General features: G+C 46.9%; 1 protein-coding gene across 5 annotated transcripts in view; it reads left to right on the top strand.

Annotated features, from left to right (window-relative positions):
- Window positions 1-6127, top strand: part of LOC130290868 (V-type proton ATPase subunit S1-like protein) — a 107716-nt gene extending 101589 nt beyond the window's left edge. For all 5 annotated transcript variants that reach the window (XM_056539064.1, XM_056539048.1, XM_056539038.1 and 2 more), the window contains 2 exons: window positions 3178-3421; window positions 5726-6127. In XM_056539064.1, coding sequence (XP_056395039.1) covers window positions 3178-3421; window positions 5726-6052 — 571 coding nt within the window. In that variant the 3' untranslated portion in view covers window positions 6053-6127. The remainder of the gene's footprint in view (window positions 1-3177; window positions 3422-5725) is intronic.
- Window positions 6128-25008: the final 18881 nt, after the last annotated feature.

Below are 25008 nucleotides of genomic sequence, written 5' to 3'. Positions count from 1 at the left end.
AATATGATAGGTTACATTAATAACAGTAATTATATTGTGACAATGGCATTTGTTTGGGGTGGAAAATACTAGGCAGCAATTGGACATTCAGTTCTTAAAGGGGTACTCCGCCCCTAGACATCTTATCCCCTATCCTTTGGATAGGGGATAAGATGTCTGATCACGGATGTCTGATCCGATGCACGGAGCGAACTTTGCTCCGTGCCGGATGACTGGCGATGCGGGGCGGAGGCTTGTGATGTCACGGTCACGCCCGCGTGTGACGTCACGGCCACAGGTCCCCAGCGATGGGACACTCGCGATCAGACATCTTATCCCCCATCCTTTGCATAGGGGATAAGATGTCTAGGAGCAGAGTGCCCCTTTAAGGTTGATGCATTGGAAGCAGGAAAATGTCCAGACAACATGTAAAAAGTCTTGAAAATAACGCTTTAAAGATCTGACAGAATGTGTCAATGAGTCAATGAATGTGTGAATGTGTCAGTGAGTTAAAGCATCTCCAAAATAGCAGGTCTTGTTGTGTGTTTCCAGTATGCAGTAGTTAGCTCTCACCAAGGAAGTCCAATGAAAAACAATTTGAACCGATCATAGTTTTATGGGCACCGAAGGCTTATCGATGCACATATAGTCCATAAAAGAGATACCATGGCACAAATTGCTGCAAAAGTTACTGCAGGAATGTGCTCTGGGAAATCTTCAGCTGGAAAACCTTGGCAAACCATTCATGTAACCATATACACTCCTTCATTGCCAGTACCCTCTTGCAGAAGAATGCTATTGCAGCAGCCCGGGGGGGAGTGGTGGAAACCAAACAAAATCTCTAGGTATATGTGGGGACCCAGTACGGGAGGTGTTACCCCGTACCCTTGCTGCCCTGTCAGACAGCCTCCCTGCAGTGTCTCCTTGGCCCCCTTACACCCGTCCCTTCATGTACATATGTTTTACCATTTATTATGCTGTAAAGTGTGTAAAGAAGTGTTATAACCTTAAGAAATGTTCCTATGAGATATTCCGTTTTCATGGGAGTTATCATGTGATTGTTACCCAGGAGGTATCAGTGACCAGGTGACTTAAGGGTGACCAATGGGATCCCACCAGAGTCTCCCCCATAAAAGCCCTGGGAGGAGTCTCTTCTCTCTCTTAGTTCCTGAGTCTTTGCTGAGGTGCAGTCGAGCCTAAGAGTGTGTCTGGAGTCATAGGAGGCCTCAAGTCAAGTCTGCAGCCACATGCTACAAGTTAGCCACAGTCACAGCATTGTCAGTCAAAGTCATCTGTCAAGTAGTGATGAGCGGCATATTCAAATTCATGATATTTCACGAATATATTCACATTTATTCGTCCTATGCTCGCAAAATTTACATAAAAATTTGTGATGAATAGAAGACCTAAATTTTTCAGTCTGTGCAGATTTCAGTGAGGCACTCCTTCAGCTTTCAGTCTGTGGGGCATTCTGTGAGAATCTGTGAGAATCACTTTCTGTGCAGCTGACAATCAAGCTCAGTGAAGAGAAACAATTGCTGAGTTTTGTCTACTGCCAGGCAGGAAGGAGACTGAACTCACTGTATTAATTATGGCAGAGAACAGAACAGAGACACCTAGTGGCTGTTTTTTATATTACATTTTAAACATATTTATGTTGAAAATTTTAAAAGCAAGTGAATGGGAATATGTCTGCTAATTACACAAGGAGCACTATATTACATGTTTTATTTGGTGACAGGTACTCTTTAAGTAACTTGCAATCTGCCTAAAACCAAAACTGTCTGATTTTACCCATATCACAGCTCAGCTTTCATTTTACCAGATATTGTTAACATATGAAAGCTGAGCTGTGATTGGTTGCTGTGTCAAAACCAAACAGCTTTGCTTAGTCTGGAGCAAGTTTTGCCCAAAAAATGAAATATGTGTACTTTTCTTTAGCTCTTTCTCGATCTAGCCCTTCAGCAGTGAGGTCTCTCTTAAGTACATGAATATAACTGCTTGCCTCACAGTTTTTTTTGTTTCTGTATATAAATACAAAACATGGTAGCCATAAGTGCACCAGACCTGGCAGGAAGCCTGAGAGAACTAGTGTTAATCTGTGAGGCCCTTACACAACTCCTCCTCACCTGGTGCCCTTCTCCCTCCTCCACTATAAAGTAAGATACCTAAAAAGATAGGGTAAGCTACCATTAAGTGCTGCATCAGTGAAAAGCTCTCTAACAAGTGAAAAAAACATAGGAAGGAATTTATCATAGCCTGCGACTCTTCTACTTTCTGTGCCATCCTCGCCAAGTGGATGGTAACTGGGTGCAGCAGCAACCAGTTGGGGGGTGTAATGGCCTCTTTATGAGCCTCATTTATTACAATTTATGCCTGCACACAGTCAACTTAGACCACTGTTGATGTGGCAAGCTACTACACACAAATCAGAAGTTTCTTTGGAGACTTTGTAATAGATGTTTAAAGAATAATACATTCTGGATGACAGAGGGGGGGGGGGGGGATTAAATAAAAAGTGCCTAAAAGCAAAACTGCATGCCTTTCCCCAGCAACACATCATATCTCATATTTTAGAAGGGCATGGATCTTGGAATTCATGTGGGCCCCCTCCCCCACAAAAAGAAAAACAGTTAATAAAAATGATTTCATAAGTTATATGAATGGTGCATGAAAATGTATAACTTGTCCCTTAAAAAACAAGCCCATGTATGGTAATGTTTATGGACAAAGAAATTTATGGTTCTAGGAATGTGAGAATGGAAAATAAAAAATGCTTGGTCATTAAAGGGGTACTCCACCGAAAACATCTTATTGTTCTCCCATTGTTCTCCGCTGTGGCACCCCTGTCATTTGATGCACGGAGCGAACTCCATGCTTGATGACTGGCGATGCCCCCTCCATTTACGTTTATGGGAGGAGGCATGATGGCTATGTACTATAATGGGTGGAGGGGTGGGGGAGAACGGCCCGGAGATCATCCTTTGGATTAAGGATAAAATGTTTAGAGAGGAGAACCCCTTTAAGGTCTAAAATAGGCCAGTCACCACGGGGTTAAGATTTCCCTTCACTGAAACTTTGGAGCATAAATTATCTTTAGTCAGTTCTAAAAGTACACCTTCTCTTGTCCCAATGTGAGGATTTTGTGAACTATTTTGCATTCTTTTTTTCAAATTGAATTTTTTTGTTCTGTTGTAGATTTTTATTGGTAAAAAGTTACTACAAACTGTCTGTACAGAACTGGTACAAACTGCAAAGTGTACAGATACTTCTCAACCATTCGGTGCAAGCAACATTCAATACCTCCAGAATATTTGCTCCAATCAGCTATTCCTACCATTGTAAACACGTCAGCAGCCTACAGAAACACGATGCATTGTTAGTCCCCAGCTCTGCTGAAAACAGCTCAAGACTATGGGATGTCACTTTCCAGGATTTTCAGGTACTAAAAACGGTTTGAATGGCAGACATAAAGGATTGACTTTAACAAGAGCATGTAAGTACACAGCAAATAACAGGAGATAGAAAATAAAGGGATACTGGTAGATAGTGTTACGTACTTGGCTGAGCCTGAGGCTTTCTAGATTAATGATGTCACTTGTGTCAGGCTTTTCTGCTACGCAGACAACTTCCCAACATTATACTTCATTGATAGTACAGTTGTATTCTTGAGGCAATGACATGACCTGAGAGGATTGTCACCAGTAACAACGCTTGCTTCTATAGTTTAACACTGACACGTAATATCAGCCTGCCTGGGAGAGTTACTTACAGAGTCTCTCTGTAGATCTATCTGCCTCTTTATTTGACTTAGTTTAATCTGTCAAACTCTTAGGTAGTGAGCATGGTATAATACCATGGAGAAAAAGAAATTCACTACCTACTTCAGCACCTAGCACTACTCTTGTCCCTGGGACTGCAGGTCAGCATTGTTTCATGAGCTATGAGCACCAATAAATACAATTTGTTTATTATTGCATAATTAATTATGGCACAAAAATATTTTCAATATATTATATCTAGGGCACTTCCAGTCTTTATGTTCCCAAGTAGGTTCCCAATCTTTCATATATTGTAGTAAAGACAAGCTCTCAATTTATGCATAAACAAATATTTATTTCAATCTTATATTACAAACAACATATAATGTTTAGTTTTTTTGTGACCTTCACCAAATTACCAGGATTGCTGCAGAGGACTGTGTATGAAGCCAGCTAGATCCTGGGTCCTCAACCCGTAGTACGCGTACCCCTAGGGGTACGCCACGGGTTGAGTCAAAGCGCTGACAAATAACGGCCATGCATTGTTCAGTATTTGTCAGTGTAGAGCCGCGGCAGCTCACTGTACAGTAGCGCAGCCTGAGCTGCATCGTTGCCGGGGAGACGTGTGACCTCCCCTGACATTGCGCAGAGGATGTCACACGTCAGTGCGGCCCTGCCGACCGCTGCACAAAAGAAAGCAGGCAATGGGACCACAGGAGGCTCGGTAAAAGTTTTAAAGTTAAAAATAAGTGTATGGAATGAAGGGAGGGCATTAAAATGGGGGGATGTATGGGACAGAGCACAAGGCATTAAGATGGAGGGGGAGAGGGATAATGAAAAAGGGGATCAGAGGGAAGGGGGGGGGGTAATGACACAAGGGGATTAATATGGAGGTGGGGGAGTAATGATTAACCCTCCCCCCTCCATCTTAATCTCTTGTTCCCTTATTTCTCCCTCCCTCTGATCCTCTTGCGCCATTTCCCACCCCCCAATCTTAATCCCCTTTTGCCATTTTCCCCCCTTCCTCTGATCCCCTTTTTTGCCATATCGGATAATAATGGCACAGGTGGATTAAAATGGAGGGGGGAATAATAGCATTCCCCTTGTGCTATTATTCCCCCCCTCCATGGTAATCCCGTTTTGCTATTATTCCCCTTCCATCTTAATCCCTGTATGCCATTATTCCCCCCTCCATGTTAATCCCCTTGTGCCATTATTCCCCCCTCCATCTTAATTCCCTTGTGCCATCATTTCCCCCTCCTTCTGATTCCCTTTTGCCATATCGGATAATAATGGCACAAGGGGATAAAGATGGAGAGGGGACTAATGGCAAAAGAGGATCAGAGAGAGGGGGGAATAATGGCACAGGGGGATAAAGATGGAGAGGGAATAATAGCACAAGGGGATTAAGTATCGCATTAGTCAGAACATGCCTTTTGTCCGCGGGTACCCCTCACGCGTAAGTTCCATGCGAGGGGGTACCCGCGGACATACTTTCAGCCTTTGGGGGTACAATCGCCAAAAAGGTTGAGAACCACTGAGCTAGATGATAGTCGCTCTGTATGGAAAAGATAAATTTGACTTATAGTCGCACAGGAGGCATTTCAGAGTAGATTACTGCAATGGGCTTGAGATTCTGTGTGTCCTGCAGGATCCAATATAAAACTTGCGGGAGCAGGGGTCACAGAACATACAGTTCCCAGAACACAGTTCCGCAAGCTTCTGTAATGCCACAGGGGTCTGATTTAAATGGCACAATGGTGAGGAAATGGCACACAGGTAATGAAATGGCACAGGGCGGGCTAGCTCTAAAAGCTGTGACAAAATCATCATTGTTGCCCTCATTATTTTGAGTAAATGAGAATTAAGTATGTTTTCTTATTTTGAATAAGACCCAGCAATGTTCAAAAACATTCTTTAACCATGTATAAGTGTTATTCTTTATACTTTTTTTTATTTTTTACAATGCTTCAATTATTTTTCAGATACAAGGTTTTAATGTTGAAGATGGTGAATTTGCCTATGCCAAGGACTGTGCGACCTACTTTTCACCAGCAATTCTTATGGGTCTAGTCATGTCACTTATCCTTCTACTGGTCTTGGCTTATGCACTCCACATGTTGCTACATCTGAAGTCAATGGACAGACATTACCAGAGAAAATGCTCTGCTACCTATTTTCCTAAAATGAAAGACAGTTACCTGGAGGATGAGAGAGAGCCCCTCCGAGGCTGCGGGCAGGAATTCTATGAGCTGAAGCAGCCGGAGTACTGTAGACTAAGCATTCAGCAGTGTGCATCTGTTTCACATTAGCTTTATAATTGACCATTGTTCCCCTTTGTGTATTTCTGTTATTCTGATTTCACATTAAACACAGTTTCCAAGAAATGACTCCCCAGATAAAGTCCTTATAAAATAAACTCTTGTGCAATACAGTAACTCTGGAGACCAAAGACCCTGCAAGACTCTTGTGAAACTACAGAGCTTTTTGTCACATGAATGTTTGTCGCCCAAAATGTATTGTTGAAGTGTTATATTGTGAAGCGAGAACAGTAAAGGGAATCATGGCTGGCACAGTCCTGCTCCTGGAAAGTCATTCAATGCTAAATAAACATAAGATTGTTGGGCTGATAAGATGAAGGTCCTTTGCCTCTTCTGTTAAAGATGCTTAAAGGGGTACTCTGGTGGAAAAAATGTTTTAAATCAACTGGTGCCAGAAAGTTAAACAGATTTGTAAATGACTTCTATTTAAAAATCGTAATTCTTCCAGTACTTATCCGCTGCTGTATGTGCCACAGGAAGTTCTTTTATTTTTGTATTTCTTTTCTGTTTGACCAGAGTGCTCTCTGCTGACACCTCTGTCCATGTCAGGAACTGTCCAGAGCAGGAACAAATCCTGATAGAAAACCTTTCCTGCTCTGGACAGTTTCTGACACAAACAGAGGTGTCAGCAGAGAGCACTGTGGTCAGACAGAAAAGAAATCCGAAAATAAAAGAACTTCCTGTGGCACATACAGCAGCTGGAAGGATTACGATTTTAAATAGAAGAAATTACAAATCTATTTAACTTTCTGGCACCATTTGATTAAAAAAATAATAATATTGTTTTCCACTGGAGTACCCATTTAAAAGGGAATGTGTAATCAGAAAATTACCTATTGCCCCAATCACATGTTTAGATTAAACATCTTTTTAAGAATTTTTAATGATGTGTTTACTATCTATATAATAATCGTATATTATTAAATAATCCTGAAATCTTACGCTTTTCATTTTCACCAGTAACCCTAAAACTTATCTGAGACTTCCTGTTCTATTTGTGATGATGAGGAGAAAGCTGCTGAAAAGTGATCTATACAGGATTATAATGAAAGGTGACACCAGTAGATAGAGAAGACCAATGGATAAAGCTCACAGCTGAGCCTCCTCCACCATGGGAAATGACATTGAAAAGGTCACAGAGAATTTCCAGTAAGGTTTACCATTTATGTGAAGGGGACAGGGAATGTCTATTGTTGCCTATCTCCATGGGGCTTGCTGTAAATCACATCTCTAAATGCTGTTAAAAATAACTTAGGCAAGATGGCAACCCCCATAATACATTTTTTTAAAATAAAAAAAAAAATAGAAGCAGATTAGAAACAAAGAGTATGTTTCAGTATCTGGCTCTAATCAGTACCCGGAATACATACATCTGTCACTAAATCCAGCGTAGCAAACATGGGCTGAGATTTGAATAAGCGCAGGAATTAAAAATGCTGCACTTAGTAATCTCCCCCAAATGTATACAGTGCAGAGCTATGTGTGCATCCAGTGCCTGTGTATATATGATGCAGTTGTGTGTGTATATGTGGTGACCACGGGGAACTGGATAGACTGTGGGATGTGACTCTGGGTGGTTAGATGCATCACCACACGGTCCGAGGATCCAACCGCTTCTCCTGGGCCAGGTGCACAATAATAAATACACTGATGCCAGGTTATGGATAACTGTCTTTACTGAGGCAGGAGTAGTTGTTACAATTCTCACAGCGCAGAAAAGAGTAGAAGAGATGCAGAGTAACCCTTGGGAGCCCTGTAGACTTGCTATGACTTGTAGTGTTTTACACCTACTTTACTTTACTTGTTGCAGACTTGCGGCTTTAGACTTAGTTTTGAGGCATTCCATACTGTTCTAATAGTTTCCAATTAATGCTACACCGCCAGGATGTGAACTAGCCCTCTGGATCCAGCTGCCAGAGTCTTTCTACTGTATCTATCCCGGAATATCACTGTGTGGCCCATCGACTAACCGGCTCCTGTGCCCACAGCTAGGAATTTCCGACTCCTCCTGGGCGGATATCACTTGCAGAATGAAGTGGTCACTTGCTTGAAGATTTCCTTTAGGCTTTCCTTGAATCATCTCACAAGCCTGCTGACTCTTCTCCACACTGCAGCTCACACTGAGCACTGCACTCTACACTGAACACTCCCCAACTCTACACTAGCTCCTCCCCCCTATGGTATAAATGGCCTAGCTAGGGGGCCTCCCATTGGGCAGTCAGGGTCACATGAGTACTCTGCATCATACCTCCTAACAAATATCCTGTTCATTTATTAAAGATACAGTGTAATACAGTATATATTAACAGGCAAAGACTATGATGAATATTAAAGCATCACCTGAGCAGCAGGGCCTATCGCAGGCACCAGAAGCAATGTTTACCTGACAGGACCCACTCCGGTACTGGGACACCACATGTGCAGTGCAGAGTTGTGGGTATACAGTGCACAGCAATTTGGGTATGCTGTGCAAAGCTGTGTGTGCATGTAGTGCATAGAGAAAAGTGGCATTGTGATTACTAACAACACAAATTACCCCAAGAAAGTCCGGGATTCCAATTTCAAATGAACACAATTATCCGGATGGCCGGCGGCTTGAGATACAAAAATCCCTATATCTTAATGACGCCCTAAAACATAACTTTTAATGTAATTGAGATAAAAGTAAACCAGTTGTTGAACGTCTGATAAAAACCAGTGCCACTGTGTCTTATATGGGAAATACATATAGGGTAGAATCACACGTAGCAAATACGCAGCATATTCTCCCATGAGCAGACACACAGGGCTACCTGGCCGCCTCCTAAACACCTCACTGCACACACAGGGCTGCTGCCGGGTAGCCCTGTGTGTCTTCTCTTCGAAAATGCGCAGCATATTTCCTGTTACACAGTGTGAAATGCACTGCGTTTATGCTACATGTGACCCTGCTCATGCTGGATATGCATCCACAGATGAATCTGAGCAAGTGGGGTCCTACAAGGTTCCTCCACCATCAGGGCCTACCTATCCACCAAGCTGCTGACACAAGGCACAGTATAACACTAAGTTAAAAAGGAAACACAATGCTCACCTCTACCTGTTTATTTGAATAATCACTGTCATAATGTGAAAATGAGGCAAAGGTTTGCATTATTTCCTCCAGATGACAGTAATGACATCTGTTGAATGCATAAGTATTTGCCCCCAGCCCCCCCAAGTCAATACTTGTTAGAACCACTTTTCACTGCAATTACAGCTGAAAGTCTTTTGGGGAAATGTCTTTACAAAAAAAGCTCAAGCTCAGTCAGATTGAATGTAGACATTGGGGGAAATTTATCAAAACCTGAGCAGAGGATAAGTTGACCGGTTGCCCATAGCAACCAATCGGATCCCTTCTTTCATTTTTAAAAGGGCGCCTAAAAAAATTAAAGGAGAGATCTAATTGGTTGCTATGGGCATCTAGTCAACTTTTCATCTGCATTGATTTTGATAAATCTCTTCCCGTACCTGTCACCAAATAAAACTTTTAATATAGTGTTACCTGTGTAAATAGCAGACACTTTCCCCATTCACTTGCTTTTCAAATTATCAACATAAATATTAGTGATAAGCGAATCGAAGCTGATGAATCCGAATTCTTTACGAATTTCAGGAAAAATTCAATTCATAACGAATGTGAATATCGCCGCGATTCTATCGCGCGAATCACTTCATTAAACTCCATTTAGTGTGGTCCAGTCTCCAGGGCATCAAAAATGGTGGATCCACATGTGAGGACATGGGGCAAGGAACTCTGGGAAGGTGGGAATAACGGATGACCATGAATCACATGCAGGATGCAGCCCATCAGCAGCCAGTCACCCCTGTGATGTCACAGCCCTATATAATCGTCAGCCATATTGCGGCCAGTCACTTCATTCATTACACTGCAGAGAGATAGGATGGACAGCCTGTGTGTGTGTGTTACACAGAAAAGCTTTTTCCAGCAGCATTTCACCTCCTAGTCACATCAGCGACAGAGAGCAGTACTTTTTTTTCCACTGAAAAGGATTTTTACTGCTGCCAATAATCTCCCAGCCACTTTCTACAGCATTGTATTACAGAGAGGGGCAGATAGCTGTGTGTTGCCTCATACATTTCAACAAGCTGCCTCAACTTCATAAACCTTAGCAGAGGAGGCAGGAATAATTTTTCAGTGCAATTCTGTGTCTTTGTTCCACAGCAAATCATCTGCTGGTTATACTAGTCTGTAGATGGTATAATACCCAGCAGTCCATTCCCAATAGTCTTTGACAGAGAGCAATTTTGGGTTTAGTACACAGCTTTTGTGTGCTCCAGCACTGTTGTGTACTGCTGGTGTTGTGCAAAACTATGTTTTTTTAAGCTTACTGTAGAGCATTTTTCTGCCCTCATAAGTGCATACCACATACGTACATCTAAGTAGTGTACTATTTTGTACCTGTTAATCTGTCAAGGGCCTAAAAACTTTGAAAGGACAGCCAAAAGTAATCACTGGCTGGTGTTTTACTTCAATAAGTTTCTATAAGCGTACTGTAGCGCATTTTTCTGCCCCCTTTGTTCCACAACAAATGGCCATTCCTAATAGTCTGTGAGAGAGTGTAATTTTGGGTTTAGCACACAGTGACTGTGTGCTGCAGCACTGTTGTGTACTGCTGGTGTTGTGCAAAACGACGTATTTTTAAGCGTACTGTAGCGCATTTTTCTGCCCTCATAAGTGCATACCATGTACCTATATCTATATAGTGTACTACTTTGTACCTGTTAATCTGTCAAGGGCCTAGATACTGTGAAAGTCCAGACAAAAGTAATCACTGGCTGGTGTTTTACTCCAATACATTTTTTAAGCAGACTGTAGCAAATTTTTCTGCCCTCATAAGTGCATACCACATACATACATCTAAGTAGTGTACTATTTTGTACCAGTTAATCTGTCAAGGGCCTGTCACGATTCGGCAGGCTGGAGGTGGATCCTCTGTGTCAGCGAGGGATTGGCGTGGACCGTGTCGGTGGACCGGTTCTAAGTTGCTACTGGTTTTCACCAGAGCCCGCCGCAAAGCGGGATGGTCTTGCTGCGGCGGTAGCAACCAGGTCGTATCCACCGGCAACGGCTCAACCTCGCTGACTGCTGAGAAGGCGTGGGACAGAAGGACTAGGCAGAGGCAAGGTCAGACATAGCAGAAGGTCGGGGCAGGCGGCAAGGTTCGTAGTCAATGTGAATAGCAGGAGATCTGGAACACAGGCTTTGGACAACACTAAACGCTTTCACTGGCACAAGGCAACAAGATCCGGCAAGGAAGTGCAGGGGAAGTGAGGTAATATAGCCAGGGAGCAGGTGTAAGCTAATTAGGCTGATTGGGCCAGGCACCAATCATTGGTGCACTGGCCCTTTAAATCACAGAGAGCTGGCGCGCGCGCCCTAGAGAGCGGAGCCGCGCGCGCCAGAGCATGACAGCCGGGGACTGGGACGGGTAAGTGACTTGGGATGCGATTCGCGAGCGGGCACGTCCCGCTATGCGAATCGCATCCCCGCCTGCAATGTCAGTGCAGCGCTCCTGGTCAGCAGGTCTGACCGGGGCGCTGCAGAGAGAGAGACGCCGCGAGCGCTCCGGGGAGGAGCAGGGACCCGGAGCGCTCGGCGTAACAGGGCCTATATACTGTGAAAAGCTAGGCAAAAGTACTCACCGGCTGGTGTTGTACTCAGATACTTTTTTAAGTGTACTGTAGCGCATTTTTCTGCCCTCATAATTGCATACCACATACCTAAATCTAGGTAGTGTACTATTTTGTACCTGTTAATCTGTCAAGGGCCTAGATACTGTGAAAGAACAGCCAAAAGTAATCACCGGCTGGTGATTTACTGCAATACTTTTTTAAAGTTTACTGTAGCGCATTTTTCTGCCCTCATAAGTGCATACCACATACCTACATCTAAGTAGTGTACTATTTTGTACCTGTTAATCTGTCTAGGGCCTAAATCAGTGTTTTCCAACCTTTTTCGGGTCGTGGGCACACCTTGGGGAAAAAAAATTTCCGCGGGGCACCACTACTGAGGTTGATGAGCAAAGAAAAAAAAGGGGGGAAAAAACTGTAAAAAACGCAATGCACTATATCTATTTATCGGTGGGTATATAGTTGAAAGTGCTGCTTTATACAGTAACTCACCAATGACGTCTTCTCTAATTTGCTTCGTTGCCTTCTCTTCTCCATCTGGTCCGGGCCATCATCACGATTTCTTCCACACACATTTCTTCAGCGTTAAACCTGCAAAACAAACCTATTAGGCTCCACATAGGTTACAGAGGGGTGTAGAGGAGTGTACAGAGGGGTGTAGAGGAGTGTACATGGGTGACAAAGGGGTGTAGAGGAGTGTACATGGGTGACAGAGGGGTGTAGAGGAGTGTACATGGGTGACAGGGGTGTAGAGGGGTGTACAGAGTGGTGTACAAGGGTGACAGAGGGGCGTAGAGGAGTGTACATGGGTGACAGAGGGGTGTGGAGGAGTGTACATGGGTGACAGGGGTGTAGAGAGGGGTGTAGAGGAGTGTACATGGGTGACAGAGGGGTGTAGAGGAGTGTACAGAGGGGTGTAGAGAAGTGTACATGGGTGACAGAGGGGTATAGAGGAGTGTACATGGGTGATAGATGGGTGTACATGGGTGACAGAGGGGTGTAGAGGAGTGTACAGAGGGGTGTAGGGAGGTGTACAAGGGTGACAGATGGGTGTAGAAGAGAACTTGGGTGACAGAGGCGTGTAGAGGAGTGAACATGGGTGACAGAGCGGTTGAGGAGTGTACATGGGTGACTGAGGGGTATAGAGGAGTGTACATGGGTGAAAGAGGGGTATAGAGGAGTGTACATGGGTGAAAGAGGGGTGTAGAGGAGTGTACATGGGTGACAGAGGGGTGTAGAGGAGTGTACATGGGTGAAAGAGGGGTATAGAGGAGTGTACAGGGGTGAAAGATGGGTGTAGAGGAGTGTACATGGGTGAGAGATGGGTGTAGAGGAGTGTACATGGGTGACAGATGGGTGTAGAGGAGTGTACATGGGTGACAGATGGGTGTAGAGGAGTGTACATGGGTGATAGAGGGGTGTACAGGAGTGTACATGGGTAACAGAGGGGTGTAGAGGAGTGTACAGAGGGGTGTAGGGAGGTGTACAAGGGTGACAGATGGGTGTAGAAGAGAACTTGGGTGACAGAGGCGTGTAGAGGAGTGAAAATGGGTGACAGAGCGGTTGAGGAGTGTACATGGGTGACTGAGGGGTATAGAGGAGTGTACATGGGTGACAGAGGGGTATAGAGGAGTGTACATGGGTGAAAGAGGGGTGTAGAGGAGTGTACATGGGTGACAGAGGGGTGTAGAGGAGTGTACATGGGTGACAGAGGGGTGTAGAGGAGTGTACATGGGTGACGGGTGTAGAGGGGTGTACAGAGTGGTGTACAAGGGTGACAGAGGGGCGTAGAGGAGTGTACATGGGTGACAGAGGGGTGTGGAGGAGTGTACATGGGTGACAGGGGTGTAGAGAGGGGTGTAGAGGAGTGTACATGGGTGACAGAGGGGTGTAGAGGAGTGTACAGAGGGGTGTAGAGAAGTGTACATGGGTGACAGAGGGGTATAGAGGAGTGTACATGGGTGATAGATGGGTGTACATGGGTGACAGAGGGGTGTAGAGGAGTGTACAGAGGGGTGTAGGGAGGTGTACAAGGGTGACAGATGGGTGTAGAAGAGAACTTGGGTGACAGAGGCGTGTAGAGGAGTGAACATGGGTGACAGAGCGGTTGAGGAGTGTACATGGGTGACTGAGGGGTATAGAGGAGTGTACATGGGTGAAAGAGGGGTATAGAGGAGTGTACATGGGTGAAAGAGGGGTGTAGAGGAGTGTACATGGGTGACAGAGGGGTGTAGAGGAGTGTACATGGGTGAAAGAGGGGTATAGAGGAGTGTACAGGGGTGAAAGATGGGTGTAGAGGAGTGTACATGGGTGAGAGATGGGTGTAGAGGAGTGTACATGGGTGACAGATGGGTGTAGAGGAGTGTACATGGGTGACAGATGGGTGTAGAGGAGTGTACATGGGTGATAGAGGGGTGTACAGGAGTGTACATGGGTAACAGAGGGGTGTAGAGGAGTGTACAGAGGGGTGTAGGGAGGTGTACAAGGGTGACAGATGGGTGTAGAAGAGAACTTGGGTGACAGAGGTGTGTAGAGGAGTGAAAATGGGTGACAGAGCGGTTGAGGAGTGTACATGGGTGACTGAGGGGTATAGAGGAGTGTACATGGGTGACAGAGGGGTATAGAGGAGTGTACATGGGTGAAAGAGGGGTGTAGAGGAGTGTACATGGGTGACAGAGGGGTGTAGAGGAGTGTACATGGGTGACAGATGGGTGTAGAGGAGTGTACATGGGTGACAGATGGGTGTAGAGGAGTGTACATGGGTGATAGAGGGGTGTACAGGAGTGTACATGGGTAACAGAGGGGTGTAGAGGAGTGTACAGAGGGGTGTAGGGAGGTGTACAAGGGTGACAGATGGGTGTAGAAGAGAACTTGGGTGACAGAGGCGTGTAGAGGAGTGAAAATGGGTGACAGAGCGGTTGAGGAGTGTACATGGGTGACTGAGGGGTATAGAGGAGTGTACATGGGTGACAGAGGGGTATAGAGGAGTGTACATGGGTGAAAGAGGGGTGTAGAGGAGTGTACATGGGTGACAGAGGGGTGTAGAGGAGTGTACATGGGTGAAAGAGGGGTGTAGAGGAGTGTACAGGGGTGAAAGAGGGGTGTAGAGGAGTGTACATGGGTGAGAGATGGGTGTAGAGGAGTGTACATGGGTGACAGATGGGTGTAGAGGAGTGTACATGGGTGACAGATGGGTGTAGAGGAGTGTACATGGGTGATAGAGGGGTGTACAGGAGTGTACATGGGTGACAGAGGGGTGTAGAGGAGTGTACATGGGTGACTGAGGGGTGTGGAGGAGCGTACATGGGTGACAGGGGTGTACAGAGGGGTGTAGAGGAGTGTGCATGGGTGACAGAGGGGTGTAGAGGAGTGTACAGAGGGGTGTAGAGGAGTGTACATGGGTAACATAGGGGTATAGAGGAGTGTACATGGGTGATAGATGGGTGTACATGGGTGACAGAGGGGTGTAGAGGAGTGTACAGAGGGGTGTAGGGAGGTGTACAAGGGTGACAGATGGGTGTAGAAGAGAACATGGGTGACAGAGGGGTGTAGAGGAGTGAACATGGGTGACAGAGCGGTTAAGAGGAGTGTACATGGGTGACAGAGGGGTGTAGAGGAGTGTACATGGGTGACAGAGAGGTGTAGAGGAGTGTACATGGGTGACAGAGGGGTGTAGAGGAGTGTACATTGGTGATAGAGGGGTGTAGAGGAGTGTACATGGGTGACAGAGGGGTGTAGAGGAGTGTACATGGGTGACAGAGAGGTGTAGAGGAGTGTACATGGGTGAAAGAGGGGTGTAGAGGAGTGTACATAGGTTATAGAGGGGTGTAGAGGAGTGTATATGGGTGACAGAGGAGTATAGAGGAGTGTACATGGGTGACAGAGGGGTATAGAGGAGTGTTCATGGGTGACAGAGGGGTATAGAGGAGTGTACATGGGTGACAGAGGGGTATAGAGGAGTGTACATGGGTGAAAGAGGGGTGTAGAGGAGTGTACATGGGTGACAGAGGGGTATAGAGGAGTGTACATGGGTGACAGATGGGTGTAGAGGAATGTACATGGGTGACAGATGGGTGTAGAGGAGTGTACATGGGTGACAGATGGGTGTAGAGGAGTGTACATGGGTGACAGAGGGGTGTAGAGGAGTGTACATGGGTGACAGAGGGGTGTAGAGGGGTGTACATGGGTGACAGAGGGGTGTAGAGGAGTGTACATGGGTGACAGATGGGTGTAGAGGAGTGTACATGGGTGACAGATGGGTGTAGAGGAGTTTACATGGGTGACAGAGGGGTGTGAAGGAGTGTACATGGGTGTCAGAGGGGTGTAGAGGAGTGTATATGGGTGACAGAGGGGTGTAGAGGGGTGTACATGGGTGATGGAGGGGTGTACAGGAGTGTAAATGGGTGACAGAGGGGTATAGAGGAGTGTACATGGGTGACAGAGGGGTATAGAGGAGTGAACATGGGTGACAGAGGGGTGTAGAGGAGTGTACGTGGGTGACAGATGGATGTACATGGGTGACAGATGGGTATAGAGGAGAATACTTGGGTGACAGAGGGGTATAGAGGAGTGTACATGGGTGACAGAGGGGTGTACATGGGTGACAGAGGGGTATAGAGGAGTGTACATGGGGGACAGAGGGATGTAGAGGAGTGTACATGGGTGACAGAGGGGTGTTGTTACGCCTAGCGCTCCGGGTCCCCGCTCCTCCCCGGAGCGCTCACGGCGTCTCTCTCCCTGCAACACCCCGGTCAGTCCCGCTGACCGGGAGCGCTGCACTGTCATGGCCGTCGGGGATGCGATTCGCACAGCGGGACGCGCCCGCTCGCGAATCGCATCCCAGGTCACTTACCCGTCCCGGTCCCCTGCTGTCATGTGCTGGCGCGCGCGGCTCCGCTCTCTAGGGCGCGCGCGCGCCAGCTCTCTGAGACTTAAAGGGCCAGTGCACCAATGATTGGTGCCTGGCCCAATTAGCTTAATTGGCTTCCACCTGCTCCCTGGCTATATCTGATCTCCTCCCTTGCACTCCCTTGCCGGATCTTGTTGCCTTGTGCCAGTGAAAGCGTTTAGTGTGTCCAAAGCCTGTGTTACCTGAACTTCTGCTATCCATCTTGACTACGAACCTTGCCGCCTGCCCCGACCTTCTGCTACGTCTGACCTTGCCTCTGCCTAGTCCTTCTGTCCCACGCCTTCTCAGCAGTCAGCGAGGTTGAGCCGTTGCTAGTGGATACGACCTGGTTGCTACTGCCGCAGCAAGACCATCCCGCTTTGCGGCGGGCTCTGGTGAACACCAGTAGCCTCTTAGAACCACTAGCACGGTCCACGCCAATCCCTCGCTGACACAGAGGATCCACTACCTGTAAGCCGAATCGTGACAGGTGTAGAGGAGTGTACATGGGTGACAGATAGTGTTGAGCGGCATAGGCCATATTCGAATTCGCGAATATTCGCGAATATACGGACAAATATTCGTCGCATATTCGTAATATTCTCGTTATATGTTCGCATATGCGAATATTCGCGCATGCGAAAATTATCGCATGCGAAAATTTGCATATTCAAAATTATCATAAACGAAAATTCGCATACGCGAAAATTAGCATATGCAAAATTCGCATATGCGAAAATTCGCTCGCCAGTCTCACACAGTGGTATTAGAGCCTTCTTTACACCACACAGGCTGGAAGCAGAGAGGGGTGATCACTGTGATGTGTACTGTGAAAAAAATAAATAAAAAATAAAACGAATATTCGTCATTACGAATATATAGTGTTATATTCGCGAATATTCGCGAATTCGCGAATATGCGATATTCGCGAATAAAATTTGCATTGCGAATATTCGCGAGCAACACTAGTGACAGAGGGGTGTAGAGGAGTCTACATGGGTGACAGAGGGGTATAGAGGACTGTACATGAGTGACAGAGGGGTATAGAGGAGTGAACATGGGTGACAGAGGGGTGTAGAGGAGTGTACGTGGGTGACAGATGGATGTACATGGGTGACAGATGGGTATAGAGGAGCGTACTTGGGTGACAGAGGGGTATAGAGGAGTGTACATGGGTGACAGAGGGGTGTACATGGGTGACAGAGGGGTGTAGAGGAGTGTACGTGGGTGACAGATGGATGTACATGGGTGACAGAGGGGTATAGAGGAGTGTACATGGGGGACAGAGGGATGTAGAGGAGTGTACATGGGTGACAGAGGGGTGTAGAGGAGTGTACATGGGTGACAGAGGGGTGTAGAGGAGTGTACATGGGTGACAGAGGGGTATAGAGGAGTGTACATGGGTGACAGAGGTGTATAGAGGAGTGTACATGGGTGACAGAGCCGTATAGAGGAGTGTACATGGGTGACAGAGGGGTGTACATGGGTGACAGGGGTGCAGAGGAGTGTACGTGGGTGACAGATGGATGTACATGGGTGACAGAAGGGTATAGAGGAGTGTACATGGGTGACAGAGGGGTGTAGAGGAGTGTACAGAGGGAGGTGTACAATGGTATAGGGAGGTGTACAAGGGTGACAGAGGGGTGAATAGGGGATTGACATGGGTGACAAGAATGTGGTCAGAGGGGTGGACAATGGAGGGTGAACATGGGTGACAGGGGTGACAGAGGGTCGGATAAGGGGTGGACATGGATGACAGGAGGGTGGACATGGGAGACAGCGGGTCAGAGGGGTGGACAAGGGTTACAAGGGGGTAATAGAGGGACAGGAGTGACAGAGGGGTGGACTGGGGTGACAAAGGGACAGATGGCTGAACAGGAGGGTGGACATGGGTGACAGGGTAGACTACGGGGGTAGACGGGGGGGTAAACATGAGTGACAGGGATGGACAGGGGAGTTGACAAGGTGGACATGGATGACAGGGGGTTGTGGACATGAGTAACGGGGGGTGGACATGGGTGACGGGGGGGTGGACATGGGTGACAGGGGAGGGTGGACATGGTTGACAGGGGGGTGGACATGGGTGACAGGGTGGAGTGGACATGGGTGACAGGGGGGTGAACATGGGTGACGGGGGGGTGGACATGGGTGACAGGAGGGGTGGGCATGGGTGAAAGGGGGGGTGGACAAGGCGGACATGGATGACAGGGGGGGTGGACATGGATGAAAGTGGGGGTGGACATGGGTAATGGGGGGTGGACATGGGAGACAGGGGGGGTGGACATGAGTGACAGGGTGGGTGGACATGGGTTACAGGGGGGGTGGACATGGGTGACAGGGGGGGTGGACATGAGTGACGGGGGGGGGGGGGTAGAAGGTGGCCTGGGTTACGGTGGTGGGGGGAGTTTGGACAAGGTTGAGAAGGGGTAACAGAGGGGTGGAAAGGGTACGATACCTTAGGCAAGCCGGCCCGGCACAGCTTGCAGTTTCACGGCAGGCACGGGAGTCCGGCGCAGATGCAGCTCGTTCGTCCCCAGGGCACCATTTTCGGCTCACAGCAGACGCAGGGGATGCAGGGGGGAGGGAGAAGCAGGGGGACGCAGGGGGATGCTGTGCGCACATTGCGCACGCAGTCTTCCCTTCCCCCATGCGCCGTCAGTCATAAGCACGCAGGCCCTGGGCAGGACATTTAAAAAAATAAAAAAATCACACGGCAAAATCCTGCGGCACCACGGGCAGTGCAAAACGTCACACACGTGTGCTGCGGCACCGCGGTTGGGAATCACTGGCCTAGATACAGTGAAAGGACAGCCAAAAGTACACACCTGCTGCTGTTCTAGACAAATACTGTTTTAAGCGTAGTGAAGCATATTATACTCCTCTCATATACGCACTAAGTATGTCAGGCAGAGAAGTGCCAAGACATGCACAGAGGAGTGGCAGAGGCCTAAATTAATCAGGCGCAGCAGAGTAGGAGCGAGTGGAAGCAGGAGTTGCAGGGAGAGACCTGAGCTCCCAGTATCAGTTAGCGGTCGTGTCTTGACCAGCAGCCCATCTGCCGTCATCGATTGGTTAACACGGTCATCCACTACATCACAAGTGACATCTGATAACCCCAGTCAACAGTCGGTGGGTTCCTCAGACACAATCCTCAGTGCAGAAAATGTAGAAAAATGCTGCGGTGGCGCTTCCAAGGAATTAACCCAAATTCGTGGGTATAGGTATAAAGTAAATTATTTATTTTTACAGCATAAAGGAATTAAAGAAAATAAATAAATCCAGACGCGTTTCGGGAGTCACAGCTCCCTTTTTCAATTGCAGGTGGTTGCTGTATGGCCAGGCGACAGGTATAAACATTTAAATACAGGAAAATGGCGCCAAACCAGGTGAGCTGGTGACGTCATGTGGGATAGATGCCGGGGCCAGGTGTGGGCTTGACAATAGAGACCTACATAGTAAAACATTTTCAATAAAGGAGCATGAAAATCACGTAAAACATAAAAAAAATGCATAGGTATTTTCATGTTTTACGTGGTTTTCATGCTCCTTTATTGAAAATTTTTTACTATGTAGGTCCCTATTGCCCAGCCCACACCTGGCCCCGGCATCCATCCCACATGACGTCACCAGCTCACCTGGTTTGGCACCATTTTCCTGTATTTAAATGTTCATACCTGTCACCTGGCCATACAGCAACCACCTGCAATTGAAAAAGGGAGCTGTGACTCCCGAAAAGCATCTTGCTTTATTTATTTATTTTCTTTGTTTTTTTTATGCTGTAAAAATAAATCATTTACTTTATACACATACCCACAACTTTGGGTTAATTCCTTGGAAGCGCCACCGCAGCATTTTTCTACATTTTCTGCAATCTACATATGGACCCACCTCCGGGCTCCGTCTTCATGCTGCAGGCCTGCATACCAAGCTACCATCACCGGCAAGGGACACGCTACCCTCCACCCGGGTACCTACCTACACCGGCTAGAGACCTACACCGCACCCGGCGCTATCTCCACTTTTTTCCGCTATATACTACAATCCTCAGTGGCCATGGATCGGGACCGGGGCTGTTTCCTCCCCTACAGAAGTATGTGGGTTCAGCTCCACTATTCACTGAGAACGATCTAATAGAGGACAGTCAGCAGCTATTGCCCAGCCAACAAATGGAGGAGACATCCGCCGGTTCCTCCGTTAGGCGGGCAAGTAGTGATGAGGAGACTGACATGGGAGGTGGTGTTGCCAGCATTCAGGGTCCTAAAGCAGACACCGTTGAGGAACCTGAGGAGGACATTAGTCATGTGCAGAGACTTGTTGATGATGATGAAGCCAGTCACAATTGGGAGCCGGGTGCAGAAGGGGCTTCATCATCATCAGGAGAAGAAGGTTGCCTGTGAGGCAGCAGGTGAGCCAGCAAGGTGGTAGCATGGTAAGCAGTCAGCATGGTGGCAGAAGTGGAAATTCTGGAGCCAAATATGCCCGAGGGAGACCACCTGCTTTGCGGCAGCCTACCTTCCCGGGAGGTAGTGGAACAGGGGTTCCTGGAGATGGCGGCAGTAGCAGTCAACTAGTGCGGACTGTTGGTGGGAAATTCAGCTATTCGGCGGTGTGGCAGTTTTTCATCAAGCATCTGGTGGAGGTTAACATAGCCACATGCAAGATGTGTCGGCAGAAGGAGAAGCGTGGCCAGGGTCCCAATGTTTGAACCACGGCCCTGCGTCAACATATGCTGCACCACCATAAAGCAGCCTGGGAGAACTGTGGCTCTGATGTAGTGGTCCAGCTTGCTGCATCACCCAGTGGCACGCCGCTCCCTATTTCAGCCAGTCAAGGCTCCACCACCTCAGCTGAAGGGAGCTGTGTGTCCTACCCTCCTTCTGTCGCTCCAGATGCTCCTGCTCCTCCTACTTTTAGTCAGTCATTCCCGCAACAATCCATCAGCGAAGCCATGTCCAAGAGACAACAGTATGCGCCCACTCATCCAACGGTGCAGAAGCTGAATGTGTTCCTGTATAAGTTGCTGGTGCTGCAGTCCCTCCCTTTTCAAGTGGTGGACTCTGCACCTTTCAGAGAACTGATGGCTTGTACCGAGGTGGAGATTTCTAAGCCGTTATTTTTGTGCAAAGAAGGCAGTACCAGCCCTGCACAATTTTGTGGAAGAGAAGGTGGGCCAGTCCTTGAGCCTGTTGGTGTGTACCAAAGTACACAGCAGCACCGACGTCTGGAGCTGTAACTATGGTCAGGGACAATACATGACCTTTACGGCCCACTGGGTGAATATTGTACCTGCACAGCTCCACAACAGCAACTTGGACAGGTCACGCCGCTTCCTCCTCCAAGCTCTCAGGCCATTGGTCCTTTGACAGTGTGCAACTCCGCCTCCTCATCCTCCACCATGTCCTCAGCCTCCACTGCACAGACTAGTCTTAGTGCCTCTTCAGCATACCATGTGTGCAGGGCACGGCTGTGTCACGCTGTTCTTCACATGGTTTGCCTTGGCGAACGGAGTCACACAGGGGAGAAACTGAAATCGAAGCATGGCTTACTCCATAAAAACTGGAAATGGGAACCATGGTGACTGACAACGGGAAGAACATCTTGTCTGTGCTACGAGAATGAAGGCTGAGCCATGTACTCTGTATGGCACATGTGTTCAATCTGGTTGTCAAGCGGTTCCTGAAGTGTTCCCCCCATTTGCAAAACACCCTAGGAAACTTTGCATGCACTTCAGCCTCTCATACACCGCAAACCACACCCTCCTTGACTTGCAGCGTAAGAACGGTATCCCCCAACATAGTCTTATTTGCGACGTTGCCACACATTGGAATTCCACCCTCCATATGTTGGTCCGACTATACGAACAGAGAAAAGCCATCACCGATTTCTTGATGATCCAAGCGGATAGGTGGCCTCCCCTGTGTAACTTCAATGTCAACCAGTGGCAGCTCATATGCGACACCTGCCGTTTGCTTTGAGGAAGCCACATTATTAGTCAGTCGCCAGGATTATGGGATGAACGACGTCATTCCACTGCTTCATTTCCAACAACACGGGTTGGAAACAATGGCTGGTCTCACCTTCTACTGCCATGGCTGCTGGGAGGGGTGGGGTGAGGTGGCAGGAGCAGTACCAGCTCCATAAGCAGCAACCTGAGTCTACAGTCGCTGATGAGTACCTTTCTTCACCTGCATAGTGAAGCAACTCATCAGCAGCAGGTACACCTGGAGCAGGACCTGAATCAGCAGGTGGTGGCATACCTTGACATGACCATGCCAACACACCTTGAAGATCCACTGGACTTCTGGGCAGCCAAACTTGATTTGTGGCTGCAAGTAGCAGAGTTTGCTCTAGAAAAGCTGTCCTGCCCGGCCAGTAGTGTGCCATCAGAGCGAGTGTTTAGTGCGGCGGCATAGTCACCCCAAGGTGAACTCGTCTGGTCTCCTCATGCTTAACCACCTCAAGCCTGTGCCATTAAGCCACTATATGGTCTCCTCATGCTTCAGACACCTCCAGGCTGTGTCATTCAGCCACTATATGGTCTCCTCATGCTGCCACAAACTCCAGGCGGTCATTCAGCCACTATATGGTGTCCTCATACTGATGCCACCTCCAGGCTCTGTCATTGTGCCGCCATGTGACATGTAACTCCTTGTTAGATTTGGTCCTTTGTAACCACACGCTGGGGCCTGGGACATTAAAACTTGGGATTGTAATCCTAAATTTCTATTTCAAAATCTTCAATTTCAATTTTAAAATTAATCTTTTAATCTTAGGGATTGTGAAGCCCTATTGTTTACTCATGCTGCTGCCAGCTCCAGGCTGTGTCATTGTGCCACCAGATGATCTCCTTATAATGTTAGTAAGTTAAATTAAACTTTAAAAATTTTAATATAGCTAACATTTTCAATTTAAAATTTCAAAAATATCTTTAATCTTCTCTATTGTGAGGCCCTATGGTATTGTCAGGCTGTTGCTGTTGCCACCTCCAGACTGGGTCGTTCTGCCACTATATGGTCTCCTCATGCTGCTGCCAATTCCAGGCTGTGTCATTCTGCTAGATTATGGTCTCCTCATGCTTCTGCTACCTCTTGGCTCTGTCATTGTGCCTCCATGTGATTCCTCGTTAGATTCGGTTTTGTGGTCATACAGTATTAGTTCAAAGTAAACAACGGGACATTAAACTTGGGAATCTAATATAAATCTTAAATTTAAAAAAATGTATGTAATCTTGTCAAGGCTGAGGCCCTATGGTCATCTACTTCATATTACCTGTGGAATTATCACAAGAATACAATGAAACAGGTTGGAGCGATAACAATGAACCATAACTGATTAAATGAAACATTCACACTTTCATAGTCAGAGGGGCGCTAAGAGGCTGGGGATGGAACAGGTGGTATCTCGCCTGGCGGAGGACACCCAGCTCGATGCTCACGAGAATGGCTGCTCCAAAAATTTTTATAAATTAAAATGACATAAAAAATCTCTTTATTCTCTTCAGTTTTGACACCATATGCTCTCCCTGCTGCCACATCAATGCTCTGCAGCAGTGATTTTAATAGCAATATCTATAATCTGCATGTCATACTGAATAACAGTATTATTTCACTAACACAGCACACTCCCTATGCATGTCAGGATAAGGCAAAGTGCTGTACACCCCTATTGAGGTATTTTGTAGGCCTGAAATAGCCGTTTTTAATAGCGATTCGCCAAGAATAAATTCAGTCAGAAAAAAAATTTTTTGGTAAATTTGGCAAATTGGCTGAATCAAATTTTTCTAAAGTTCGCTCATCTCTAATAAATGTGTTTAAAATGTAATATAAAAAACAGCCACTAGGTGTCTCTGTTCTGTTCCCTGCCAGAATTAATACAGTGAGTTCAGTCTCCTTCCGGCCTGGAAGGACACAAAACTCAGCAAGTGTTTCTCTGCACTGAGCTTGATTATCAGCTACACAGAATGTGAAAGCTCCACAGATTCTCACAAAAAGCTGCACAGACTGAAAGCTGCAGGAGAGCCTCACTGATAGCAACACAGACTGAAACATGCACAGAGCATGAGGTCTTCTATTCATCACAGCTCTGCAATCATGTGAGGAAGTGGTCCCCCAACAGGCTTCAGTGATGTCATGCCTGTTAGGAAACGCCCACTTTCTCCTGCTGGAAAATTACACTATTTGAGCACACAAAAAGGTATGATAAACAGCTTTTTAAAGCTCTGAAATTGTTTTTAAGGGCAGGAGAGGTGTTATGAGTAGCTAGGGAACATAGCCAGAGGTAGTTGAGAACAGTTTATTTGGTGACAGGTACTTTTTAAGCCTTAGATTTTCAATTGGATTTAGGTCTGGACTAAAGAGTACCTGTCCCCAAACTAAACTTTTAATAT

The sequence above is a fragment of the Hyla sarda genome, chromosome 1, assembly GCF_029499605.1.
Source record: "Hyla sarda isolate aHylSar1 chromosome 1, aHylSar1.hap1, whole genome shotgun sequence".
Taxonomy (NCBI): domain Eukaryota; kingdom Metazoa; phylum Chordata; class Amphibia; order Anura; family Hylidae; genus Hyla; species Hyla sarda.
The sequence above is the reverse complement of the archived record's forward strand: the minus strand, read 5'-3'. Positions and strand labels throughout refer to the sequence as shown.